The 13,571-nt window shown below is 41.0% G+C and overlaps 1 protein-coding gene across 1 annotated transcript; it reads right to left on the bottom strand.

Annotated features, from left to right (window-relative positions):
- Positions 1–4,867: 4,867 nt before the first annotated feature.
- ythdf2 (YTH N(6)-methyladenosine RNA binding protein 2) lies at positions 4,868–12,739 on the bottom strand. Its single transcript, XM_034142165.1, has 5 exons — positions 12,290–12,739; positions 11,017–11,096; positions 8,454–10,130; positions 6,628–6,702; positions 4,868–6,289 (listed from the first exon to the last, which is right to left on the bottom strand). The coding sequence occupies exons 1-5, from the start codon at positions 12,336–12,338 to the stop codon at positions 6,266–6,268; spliced, it is 1,905 nt and encodes a 634-aa protein (XP_033998056.1). The 5' UTR covers positions 12,339–12,739; the 3' UTR covers positions 4,868–6,265.
- Positions 12,740–13,571: the final 832 nt, after the last annotated feature.

Genomic DNA, 13,571 nt, shown 5'->3' with positions numbered 1-13,571 from the left:
TATTTTTCTTGCAAAAAGCTAAATTCCTCCTCTTTTTACTTTAAAAAAAATCAGTATTTACTCTTTGCTAAATTATTTGTTCATGTAGTTATTAATCAGAGGATGGAGCCTGTTGTTATTTAGATCCTGTTTAGCAGCCTGTACATGGCTATGGTTACATGCGCAGAGTGCACAGAGAGAGAGAGAGAACAGTAGAGAAGAGATGGAGAGTAGGAGGGAGGGAGAGAGGGAGGGTAAGGGGGAGATAACGACACAGCTTTACCAAGTGTAATGAAGAACTGCTTGGTCTGATTAAACCATACCAAGCTCTTTACCAGGAGCAGCGGAGGCAGTGGTATGGTAAGGATAAGGCATAGCTGCACATCGCACTGTGTACTCATACATATCGAGTCGTCATCCTTTGTTTTGCTCTGAGGGGAAGATGGTCTGCAGGAATGGTAGCAGTCAGGTAGCTGGGCTGCTGCTCTCTTTATGGTGCAACAAAGGTAGCTTCGCTCGCTCGCTCCATCTCACTCCCTGTTTCTCTGTGCTCTCTCTGTGGTGATTTTTAATCATGTTGTGTGTATACAGAGAATGCCGGAATGATACAAATGCTATTTAATGCTCACTAAATGTATTTTTTTCACATTTTGTTGCTGGAAACCCTTCCTTTAACATCCACAAATGCATGCATGTATTTTTACACCCTGGACTGGAATCACAATGTCATTGGCTGTTATCATGTAGGTTTTTTTTTTACCCTGTATTGTGTGTATAGAAATGCTGGTGTGAGATTAGCATGCAATGTACTTTGACGTGTGAAAGGACTGCATAGCCGCCTCTGAGCCCACAGTGAGGAGAGATCACAGGTGAGGAGAAAGGAAAAAGAAAGTCAAGCAGGGATGGACGGACACAATACAACATGAGGATGTACCTCTAAGGTTGTGACAGTGTTTAGCAAATTGTGTGCATGTTGAAAATTGCTGCAGAATGTGAGTACAAAAGAGGTAAAGTGTTGCTACAAGCTGGAAAACATTTCAGGGAAGTTTGGGTTTGAGCTCTTTGTGTTCACAGTGGACCTTGATTTAATTTCAATACAATTAAGGCACGCGGTGAATGCCAAGAGAGAAGCCACAGTCTTCGCTTACCTGAGAGAGACCAGCGAAAAAGCCTGTGAACGGCACAGATGGACGCTCGCTACAATCCTATGAGATTAACAAGCCATGACATTAATAGTCACAGAGACGCAGGGGAAGAAGCATTAAGCAAAGAGGTTACAGAGCCGTGACCCTAAGACATGTGCACAGATCAGGTAATGCAAGCCCGAGTAATCTACAGGAGGGAAGCACAGCGAACATAGTAGGGCTAAGTACAGCAGAATCACTAGACACAAGTCGCGGTGATATACTGGTTTCCATAATGATAGAACAGACAGGCAGCCTACCGGTGTCGGTCCTGTGGCCAAATGGACAGAGGGATCACACCAGGAGGATTCGCCATGTGGTGACAGAGGGCCACTTCAAAGGTCTGTGTGTTAACGCATGAGTGTACCCTTGCCCTGTAAGAGAGGGAGATGGAAAAACAGGGTGATAATGCCATAAGAGCATGATGTGCTGTTGTAGGACTTATAAACAGAAATAACCTCCTGAATTATTTTTAGTTCAACTGAACACATTACCATGACCCTCAATACTGTGGCTATGCACTTTAATTGAAATTATATATTAAATAAAAAAGTTTTTATTTTTGGGTTTCGATATCACACATTTGTTTGTATAATTGTCCTGCAAAAACTCTCAATAAAGAAGTGACTTCATCGACTACATTTTTATTTGTACTATCTAGTGTTTCTTATCAAGGAAAAAAGGCCCAAAGCACATAATGTGATTTAAATAATGAGCTTCATTTCTACTCATATAATCACAGAGCTGCATCAAATGATTCAAGCTGTAAATCGCTGTAGGCGATAGAGATGTGGGTTGACCTACATCTTAGATGGTAGAGCCCGAATATGCAAAACAAAACAAAAATTGCGTTTTTTGTCAGACTTTTTGGTTTTATTTCGCTTAGCGCTTAATTCTAAAATCTTTAACAATAGTATTTTCAAAAAATGAATTTGTGCTTTTAATACAACACAAAAGGCATTTCCCCCTAGAGTATCCTGCCTCTTTAGACCCGTATGCATTTTTCAGTTTTTATATACCATTGGATGACATTTCATCCCCACACAATAAGTGCAGAGGGCAAGTGTGCCACATATGTTGAGACAGAGGTCATCGACTGTGTTCAGGCCCCTTCGCCTTGTGACACATTATGCATTTGCAAAACTCTCAATAGAGGAACACTAAGGGAAATGAGGTGGGGAATACTCAATATGTCAGCAATGCAGGACCCCTGGAGATAGTGAGCAGGTGACTCCATGCAAGCCCCCTCACGTGCTAAAAACACTCATCATCATGACATATACAATTCTCTAATAGCCTTTTCTTAAGCTCCAACTGCTTTTCGTTTTGATGCAAAAATAATGCTGATAAATTGGTGACAAGCGTGGAATTAAAGGCCGATAATGTTAAAGGGGCTTTTTTGTCCATGTCAAAAATGTAAAACAAAAATAGATTGAACAAAAATCCCAAAACCATTGTGACATAAAGGGAACCTACAGAAGCCGCTATTCGTAATTCCAAAGGTATGAAGTGACATATATGCTCTTTTTTCTTATACAGCTGCATTTTAAATCTTTAGATTGTTCATTCTATCATAGACAGGCTTTCAGAAACAGAACGCCCCGAAAAGTGAGAAGAAATCTAATTTAGTCATGTAAATAGAGGTTGGGTTGGCGACATGGTGAAGCGTCACTAATGAAAGAAAGAGATGGATGCCTTATGATAATGAGGGGGAGAAATAAAGCAGAACCATGACCTTGCAGTGCGATATGAACCCACAGACACAACGCACCTCTCTCACTGAACAACACTTTCTAAATGACAATAAACATTTTAAATATTTCCCTTATAGGATTAGAGAAATGCAAGGTCAATAAGTGTAATATTTAAAATGCTAAATAAGTAATATATCATAATTGAGTTCAAAAAAGGATACCCAGGAACAGTTTCAGGCAATTTTTTGTTTGTTTTTCAAATATTCAGTAATGGACTATACTGAAGGACAGCCTACTGACTGCATGAGGAAGAAACTCCTCATTCTACACACACACAGGAATTCTCCTGTCACCACTGCAGGGCAACTTGTTTTGTTTCTCCATCTCCTCTTTAGCTTGATGTGCAGTTCTGAGATGTGAGTGCTGACCTCCTCCCCTCCTCTTTTTCTTCGCCTTCAACCCCCCACCTCCTCCACTTTCTCCCCATGGTCCCATTTCCCTTTCTTCTCCTCCATCGTCTCGGTGGCTGTATCTGCCTCTCTTTTATGGCCGTTCATTTGCATCCCAGGAGGGACTGAAAGGCGTCCCCAGAGACGCGCAGATAAGGGTCACAGGAGATCCCCTCGAGGCAGGCAGCGTGTTTGCCACGCACCCTCAACGCAGACACGACACGTGCCGTCGACCCCCCCCCCCTCTCGACAACCTCAAGCGCGCGCGCGCACACACACACACACACACACACACACGTCTTCCAGACCTGCGCTTCAGCTACAAAAAAAGCTGAGTGATGCTGGCTCGTTTTACCCTCAGAACATCACCAGCAAAATAATTGCTTTTCATACAGGACTTTCTTTGTTATACTCCGTCGTGCACAAATATATTAAGGTCATCGTTGTGTATGCTGCCTTTGGTTATAAAGGCCTTCCACTAGCTTTACATAGGCTGCACCGGGCAGAATAGCTACAGAGGTAAAAGGCAGACACCATTTTGGGATAGTGCAATATTTGTAGGCTATGTTTTATAGCAGATTCTCGAATTATTCATAATTTTGATAATGCATCTCTAGAGCCTTGCACATTTATTTCCTACATCTTTAACTTGTAGTCTAGATTCATATCATGGATAGGATTTGTATACAGTTTATAGCCTGTAGCCTATTATAATCTGTAATGCTCGCAAACAATGTAAACACTCCCAACACCACACAGCTTTAAATGCGAATCGTCGATAGTAAGGTCCTTTCAACTTTAAGAAGGTTGGTTGTAGGTTTACACGTTGAGATATGGGGTCAACGTTATGGTTAAATAAATCCGAAATTAATTAAATTTCCTCCATGTTTTTGCTGGTGTTTTATAAGCGTCTGCACTAAAATGCCACATCGACCAATCAATCAATAAAAAAGTAACGAGTAAAAAAACACCCAGCTTATCACTTTTGTAATAAGACATATTTGATTACATTTCTAGTGTCGATAAGAGGCAGCTTTTGAGGAGAAAAAACAATAAATAGATACTAAAACATACTACTTACTTGCCGTGTGTAGCCTACCGAAGGCCTGGTGATGGGACCCCGGCTGAAGTCCTCTCGACAGGACAGAAAAGTCCCACAGTAAATGATGCTGTGTCTCCCTCTTGTGGCTGCTGTGAACAGTACAACTTCACCGAAGAGGAAAGAAAATGGCGGATTGCAGCCCACACACGCCATGGATGTATAATAAGAACACACGCAGGTATACAATATAGTATAATATAACCATTTACATTTTTTCCCTTTGCAGCACATATGACAACTTTCGGAATTCACTATAGCCCGGATATATATAAATAGCATAGTTCCCTATGCACACAACTTCATTCATGAGGTGGTGTAGTACTACAAAACAAATTAAGTACAGCATGGTAAAACAGATTTACTTGTTCAGGACATCAAAACGGGTTTATGTTCAGGGCATACAACAAAGGTAGACAGGTATAATAGCCCATTCATGTGACTGAAGAAAAACAATCTATGTAATGAGGAAAACCCACACACCACTTTGTGGAGCATCTTTATTATGCCACAAATAAAAGCCAGTAGTTCTGAAAGAGGACCTTTGCGATTTTTTTACTCACCAACAATGACATTCTGAAAATGGTGGAAGCTGACGTGATATTATAGTATGTATGGGTGGCTGAGCAGTCAGAAATGGGAGTGTGAGGAGGAAAGGGGTGGGTTTGGAAAACAGAGGCAAGAAATGCAGGTAGAAATAGAAGTCAGGATGGGGAGTGGACGGGCCGAGTATGAAGGAAGGCAGAAAAACATTCATATACCCATGTGGGAAAAGAAATAAATGAAAATGCACAGACACGCTGCATGACAAAATTGCTTTACAGTCAAACAAGGGGAATGCACACCAGTTCTGCTGAATATACCACATTTATTACTTTTGAACTGATTAATAGAAAGAGTGGGGGCAAGGCCACTCGCATCACTGTCTTTAGAAAACGGAGGAAGGAGAGAAAACAAAAAAAGAAAGCAGCCCATAGCAACGATGAATCAACTTGTCCAAGAGAATGAAATAGAGGGTAAATAAAGTCCAATGAAGACTGTTAACAGGGCCCCAATTATTTTAGACCATAAAATTATACACCGAGCAATGCTCATCAACTTAACATTTCTTCTGCTTTCAAACTCTTGACCCCCATTCCCTCTTCTTCCTCTCCAGATCCTCCATACTCTACCTTCCCCACACACTCCATCCAACACATGCGAAAACAAAATAGGAGGGCCATTGTGACAATTTGCAGACCTCTCAAACAAAAACATGGCAAGCATGTACGAAACAAGATTTTGGAGTGGGCGTAGTTGACACCCCTCTACGATGAAAATCCACTGAAGAGGAAACTCCACACGGTCCTGGTTGAAGATGCGAGCATTCTCAGAAGAAAGGAGCGTGAGCGTGGGGCTGTTACAAAGAAATGAGACAAACTTCCCATTCTTGACTTTGGGACACTATTATAAGCCAAAACTACACATTTCTATTGGATTTGTGTTTGTTGTTGAGAATTACAGACTTGCTCTTGGACCATAAAAACAGAGGATGATCCTTTCATTTAAAAAAGGAGAAAGCAGCATACAAGGGAAAAGCATATGTAGTGGAATGGGGTGGGGCAAAAAAAAGATTTCACCTAAGGATGCTATGCATTAAGTTGTAGTCCTATGAATAATCGTTTCCTTTTCTTTTACTACAAGTTCGAAGTAAGTCTTTAAAGTCAAAAGAAATCAAGAAAGTCTTCATTTAGTTTTTTTGTCCTCGGTTAATTCTTCACCCCTATTAGAATTTCTTAGAGATCTGGATGTGATGATGTAATGGGGTAGACAGGGCTTTAGGGGGGGCCATTGCAGTCTTTTGCACCAGAGCACCAACTGTTACTTCACTCGTCCTTGGCGCTCCTAAAACACAAATAAAAATACGACAAGTTACAAACAATATTACAAATATTTGTATTTTCATACCACATTCGTCCAGGATCCCTACAAGTTCATTCTTTGGTGAAGCCAGATGTGCACATCCACTCTTAGCACTTTATTTGTTCATCATTAAAATACTTTTTGCAATAGCTGCCCAACTTTGAATGAAAATATAGTAAGACATACAGGTTGTGGATGGTCAAATTCTGATCAACAATCATCACCAACAACTTCATTTGAGAAGATTTCAAGCAGTGTCCATCAAGATGCTAAATAACAATGATATACTTATACATAAAGTGACAGATGAGACAAGTTACCTGCAGCCTGTAATGACTCCTGTTGCTGGGGTTGCTGGGGTTGCTGGGATATGGCTCAGTGCCTTGGACCTCCACCTGTCACACACACAGAGGAGTGAAAACTGAGCATAACTGAAACAAACATGTCACTTTACTTAAATCAGATCTTGGCCTCAAATGTTACCAGAAAGATTACTATCAAACTCTCTGGAACATCAGAAGGTTTTGATAACAATCTGGAAGCTTTGCATTTATCATGATGAAAAGCTAGAAATATAGATGAACAGAGCCTACAGACATGTCTGTCTCACGCCAAATCTTAAATGGTATACCTTTTAACATTAACCTGAAGCAACTAAACATATATTTAACTTGAAGTTAAATGAGTTTTAAGAGTTTTTTTGAAATTGCAAACACTGAGAGCTATTGCACTATGCTGTCAAATATCCGGTCACATGTCACTTAAGGTTCTGGGTGTTGATAATATAACAGCGCTTAAGACATACAAGTCACTAGTTTTGGAAAACATGCATATGCCTCTGATAGCCACAATTTCTTGAATGAATACCTGAATAGAGATGCACAATTGCAAAATAATAATAATGTCAACTGTAGTTTCTACATTCATTTGTTTCCAGATGTCTTGCTCGCCATTGAGTGAGCAGATAAGTCAGTCTTCCTAACAGAATGTGAAATTTGAACTGAATATTTTAAAATTCATTTGTTCTGAAGCTTATGAATAATACATTTTGAGGAGTTGCCTTTAAGCAATACACTTCAAACACACTGGAAGATAAAGCTTTCTACATCTACAGAATAAAAAATGTAATAGCAAGTAAACAAATAAAGGTTATTAAAGTAATGAGCAGTTGTTTCAAACAAGGCAAGTCAATATTATGTTGCCTTGACATACGTTGCCCTTAAAATGTGTCCGCCTCAAGTAAACAGAATGGAAAACATTATACAGCTGTGCAGGAAACCAAAGCCGCAGAAAACATGAACTTTTTACAATAAGAAATGCATACAAGTATACCTACATTATATTAGATGCTATACATATATTTACTCTTCTTTTTGTGTTCACCATGTTGATGGTCGCAGTTCAACACAAAATAAAATTAACAGATTTCCCCCCCGATACCACAATAGAAAATACATGTCACATATTCAGAAAGCTGCAGAACTGGCTATGTGTTGACACAACAGATCATCCTGATAAGAGTATTAAAAAGGAAAATTAAACCATAACACTATCCAGGGATAGTGGTGGTCCAATGGATAGTGAGGTGGGCTGAAGATCGGAAGGTTGTGAGTTCAAATCCCGCCACCACCACTAGTGTGCCCTTGAGTAAGGCACTTAGTCCTTAGTTACTCCAGGGAGAATGTCCCTGTAATTGGTCATTGTAAGTCGCTTTGGATAAAAGCGTCAGCTAAATGTAATGTAATGTATCCACTAAATATCATTTTCAGATATGTTCTCATGTAATAAACTGAATAGATAGAATTATAATCAGTGAGTATACTATAAATCATTTTCTAGTGTTCATTCATCTTTTGTTCTCTTTTAAATCAAAGCAATATAAGTAATGTAACAGGTAAAACACATAACACCACAGTAAAACTGAAGAAAAAACAAAATATCCCACTGTGTATAATCCCAATGAATTCTGGCAAAGATCAATCCAGCTGTTAATTCTTTCTGGATTTCTTTGTAATACATAAGGAAAGCTTGTACATGCACACGCACACATCCAAACCAGCTTCATATACAGCACCATTTTCAACTTAAAGCAAAACACTCTTTCATCAGTGTTATCATTCACTGTATTCAACAGTAACTGTGTTACCTTTTTCACACACTCTTCCTCCTCCTGACGCTTCTCGTAGTGAGAAAAGTCATCGAAGATGGAAGTGGTGTGTTTATATCCAGCGATGATCTTAAGCACCTGCCTGGCCTTGTCCAGTGGTACCTCCTGTGTGTCCCGAGAGTTGGTCACTGGCTTGTTTTCGTTGTTCTCCAGCCGAATGTGCCGTAGCTGACTGTTGGGAACGTCCTTAACAAAGATCCAGCGCACATCAAAACGACCCTTCCACTTGTCCTGTGACCACACGCCAGCAGACGTGTTATAGTCCACGGGCGAGCGCATCTCTGCTACGCCACAGAAGTGACCACTCCCATTGACACTGAACAGAAGATACAGCGGCCCTTTTCCACCCATTGAGCGGTACGCTGCATCAAGCCTCTTGTTGCCATGCTCCGTGCTGCACCAGATGTTGTACTTGATGGATCGGTGGATGTCGTCCTCGGAGTAGCTCTTGATGATAAACACCCTGCCCGCCTTGGGATTCCAGTCAAAGTCCTTGGGATTATAACTGTTGACCATGCGCAACTTTTCTAAGACTGGGTGAGGCTCGGAAGGAACCCCAGGAACCACACCCGCACCAGATGAAGTGGGAGGGGACTGGCCTGTACCACCTCCACTGCCATCCCCAAATCTATTGGCTAGGTTTCGTGGAGGGACCCAACGAGTAGGTTGAGAAGGTTGCTGTTGGTTTGGAGGAGGACCCTGGGAGAGAGGAGGCTGGGACATCTGAGCCATACCTGGTTGTCCGGTCTGTTGCCCCATCTGGGAAACAGCAGGTGCCAGCTGTCCATTGCTGAGGGGCATTTGAGGGTTCCCTACAGCAGTAGCTCCAGGCTGTGGTGAAGCCTGATTGGGTGGCTGTCCATTGCTGGGAATAGGTGGCACCTGCTGAGGGGTGGCAGCTTTAGGCATGTTCCCCTTGTTGTCCCAAGTGCCGATGTCCATGTTGTGTTTAATGGGCGGAGGAGGCAAATTGGCACCAGCCATGCCACCCTTGGTTTTCAGCTTGGGTTGAGGCTTGGCTGGCTTGCTGGCAATATCGGCCCAGGAGGCGGGCTTGGCAGGGGCAATTGAGACAGGAGGCATGCTGGGAGGTCCTACAGATGATACAGGGCCAAGGGGACCCCCACCAGGTAAGACAGAGCCAACCACCTTAGGGGCCATGTCCCCATTACCACCAGGAGCCGCACCACCGATCTTAAGCCCCGCCATGCCCTGGTCAAGGCTGTTCATACCAGGCGCCTTGTTCAGCGGCTCATTGGCAGCAGGCGCAAACGGGGACTGTCCATCGATCATGGCACCCCCGAGTGAGCTGGGAGCATAGGCATAGTTGCTGTTGTAGCCAGAGCTCTGCGGTGTCCCCGACTGTCCCTGAGAGCTGTTATTGCCCCATGCTGAGAAGTCGATGCCACTGGGGAAGAAGTTGAAACCGTGCTGACCCAGGAAAGGGTTGTTCCCCAGGGGGCCTGGCTGGCCAAACATAGCGTCCGGGAGGTAGTGGGGCTCCCCATTGCTCAACTGTCCATAGGAGGCCAGGTAAGGCATTGGAGGGTCCCCACCTGTGGACCATGCTGCCTCATTTAAGGAGTAGGAAAATCCTATGGAGGGGCTGTAGTAGCTGGGCATGTACGAGTCCGACATGGCCGTATAGGCATTGTTCTAAATGGAAAAACAAAATTGTTTTAGGGACCAATAGTACAATATAACAAAATTTACTTTTTAACCTACTTAAACTTAATTGATAATTGAACAACATTTATTGTTAAGATAATCATCTGTTTAATATGTCTACATATTTTTCTTATAACTTGAAAAAGTTAGATAAAGGATGAGCAAATGCATTGAATGTGAATATTATTTTCATAAGTACAAAATAATGAGGCTATCATGGTATCCCTCCGCATTTCAGCCTACCTGATCTGTACATGCAAAGCAATGTACTATACATTAAAGAAAAAGTGTAACGGTCTTTTTAACACAAGGACTGCATTAATCTGAGGGGAGGCATATACAGGCTTCATTCTTTTCCTCTACAGACCACTTCAGAAAGTTGGTCTTCTGTCAACTGAAATATTGATAAGCAAAAGCAGCAATCATTTATGCTGTACATTTTAAGGTATTAAAGATAAGGCTGTTATTACTGTTAACTACAAATACAGCTTTTACAACATTTTACACGTGTACATAAATGCCCTGTCTATTTTTTTTAACCTTTGCACAGCTTTGTTTACGAAAGTTTTGTATGCCTTTTTCTATTTGAGTGCATACAAAGTAATGCAAAAAACTGAGCCAATTTCCTTGAATGTGTACACCTACTTGGCCCGTGAAGGCAATTCTGATTCAGGCTATAAACTAATCAAAACTCTTCTAGTCTAGTTTGACCAGTTTATTTTAATCCATGAGTTCCACCGTGATTATACAGAGAGATAACAAAAAAAAACGATTTCCTGCTTTAACACTAATTGTGATGGTACTCTCCGATAATGATAGTGGGTTAACTGAGAAGCAAGCACCTGTTGTCATACATCGGTCCATAAATAATTACCTGTCTGGCCTGAGTATTCAGGTAAGGCTCAAACTCATCGTCATTCAAAGTATCCTTTTGGGTCACAGCTCCGTTTTGCACTGAAAAGAAAACAACACTGATGTAAACAGAGGATACCGGTTTGTGTGATCAAGAAATGTGAGTGGTGAGAGATCTTATCTGCACATTTCACATTAATCCTCACTACTTGTTACATAACACAACCACTCCTTGCAATTATTGATTAGCAACACATGAAACACCACTTAAATTGGCTTGATAAGAAGTCACATACTAAACTCCAGATTACACTTAATAGTCCTGCATATATGAATCACCCACCGTTAAGAAGTGAAAACACTTTGCACTGGTTTCATACTACCACTATAACTCAACATTTAGATTCTCATAAAACAGACACATTGATAATTACGATAGGGTATGGCATTATTGATCTGTTTAAAAGCAGATTTTATGCTTATTTAGCAGGTGGACAAGTGTTCTGTGGTTTGTTTTCACAAGTTTCGGAGGGCTGGTGATGCTGTGTTGGGTGACATGGGACTCAGAGCATTTCAAGACTTGGGAACATGTTAATCATAACCCTAAGAGATTAGTAAATACATACTAACTTACACTACAATATTAACAACATTGTAACGGGAAAGTTAGGCCCATTTGGACACACGAAACCCATCTCGGAAGACGTGTCATTTGGGTTTACTTCGCTACGTGCTATCGTAAGCATGCTAGCTGTGTGTTAGCTGCATGCAGTGCGCAGCGTCTCCATGTTAACGAGCGCCAAGAGTCCTTTCAACATGACGGACTTGGCTAACATTAGCCGAGTAGCCAGTGTGATAGGAAGGCACCTGTAGCTTAACACTGCAAACATGTTTGACAGGAAACAATATAAAGAGATGCTGAGCAATAAGCGTGTATGCTCGCATCTGTCAGTGCCATAAAATGCGTTGCAAGTTCAACCAGGAAAAGGATGCTGATGTGTATCATGTTGCCATTTAAAGTTAGCTTGTCAAGAGATAGCTAATGCTAACCCTACAACAGCCATTTCAGGGATGTTAAGAACGCTCACGTACAGCGATTAAAAGGGCCTAAAAACACTCCTTTAAAACATAAAGTCAAAAATATTACTAACTTAATCAGGCAGGCCTATTTCCAAAGCAGCTAGGAGACAAGCTATCGCATCCGCGCACGTAAGATTTTCAAAGCGCACCGCACGTCAAAAGATCCGCATTCACTCAGCCTCAGAGCCATAATGTTAGACAATATCTGTCCTTACCTTTATTAGCTTGGCCTTTCGGTCTCTGGATTGGGTCCAGGTGATTCATGAAGGTTTGATTTATGAGAAGAGAGGAAGGGGAAAAATAGATGAAGAGATATATTTTCAGCAGTCAGTTCCTTTAGCAGGTGGTCAGGCCTACTGCACTACTGAGCCACAGCCGCTGCCTCTGAGCTAAGCTATCCGAGCTAGCCGTCGCGATGCTGAGAAATATGGCCCTCGTAAATGTTCAGAAAATTCCTCTCTTTACCTGTTCAAAAAGGCTGCTGGCTGACATGTCTTTCCCCCCCGGAGCCTGCGTAATTGTATTTACTCCTAAATAAAGCGACAGGGTGCGGAATTGGTCTAGATATTACAGAGTTTCACCCAAGCGCCCCAATCTCTCTATTGAGCCTGGTTTCTACACAATGGCGGGCTGCAGTTTGCTTGACAGACTCCTCAACATGGCTGGGCCGCCCTCGTCAACCAACGATGGCATTTATTTACAGCAGACAAGCGCCCCCCAATGGCGCGGAGGAGCCAGGTTTATCTCACTACCTGCCACATAAAAATAAAGATAAGATATACTTTATTGATCCCAAATTGGGAAATGTTTTCGTCACAGCAGCATGTTAAAACAGTGGCATTGCACATTTAAAAAAAAAATACAAATAGTAGAAAATAAACAAACATACAATAAGAAACATCTCAAAATAGAAAATAAAAACAGAACTTTAAAGGTAAATATATACATAATAATTGAGATATCAGAAGACTGTCTGTCAAATATGGAGGGCCGATTAAAGCGAACAAAATATAGACGTCGGATATTATTAACATAGAGTGTGCACACAAATAGCATAACATAGGCAATTTAAGCATACAAATACAGAGTCTAATACATGTTTGAATAAACAATTATTAATTGATTAACTTAACACATTTTAACCATTATTATGGAATGTTATTTTATCAATTATATTCGTCAGAAAATTGAGTTTCACTGGAGACAGTGTGTCTAATAATATAATAATAATATTAAACGGTTTACCATATACCCTCAGAGAAACATAATATAGGTAATGAGTTCAGAATAGATACAAATAATAATAGTAATATTTCAATAATAAAAAATACATAATTAAATAGCCTACGTCATACAACTCCCACACAAACTTCTCCTCATACTTAAATGTAATATGACCTATATGGGAGCTTAGCATATTAGAATATTAAAAACTATAAAGTTATTTTATTATATATAAAAAGGTTTCTGATGGACTTTAGATGAATTTAGCTTTCT

This window comes from Trematomus bernacchii, unplaced genomic scaffold (assembly GCF_902827165.1).
Source record: "Trematomus bernacchii unplaced genomic scaffold, fTreBer1.1, whole genome shotgun sequence".
NCBI classification, from domain to species: domain Eukaryota; kingdom Metazoa; phylum Chordata; class Actinopteri; order Perciformes; family Nototheniidae; genus Trematomus; species Trematomus bernacchii.
Note: the sequence above shows the minus strand (reverse complement) of the source record. Positions and strands in the feature narration are given on the sequence as shown.

Coding starts and splice junctions, on each gene's coding strand:
- ythdf2 (XM_034142165.1), bottom strand. CDS start 12,338: ATGAATCACCTGGACCCAATCCAGAGACCGAAAGGCCAAGCTAATAAA. Junction 10,131..11,016: donor TGAATACTCAGGCCAGACAG/GTAATTATTTAT, acceptor TTTTCCATTTAG/AACAATGCCTATACGGCCAT. Junction 6,290..6,627: donor GGAGTCATTACAGGCTGCAG/GTAACTTGTCTC, acceptor TTTGTGTTTTAG/GAGCGCCAAGGACGAGTGAA.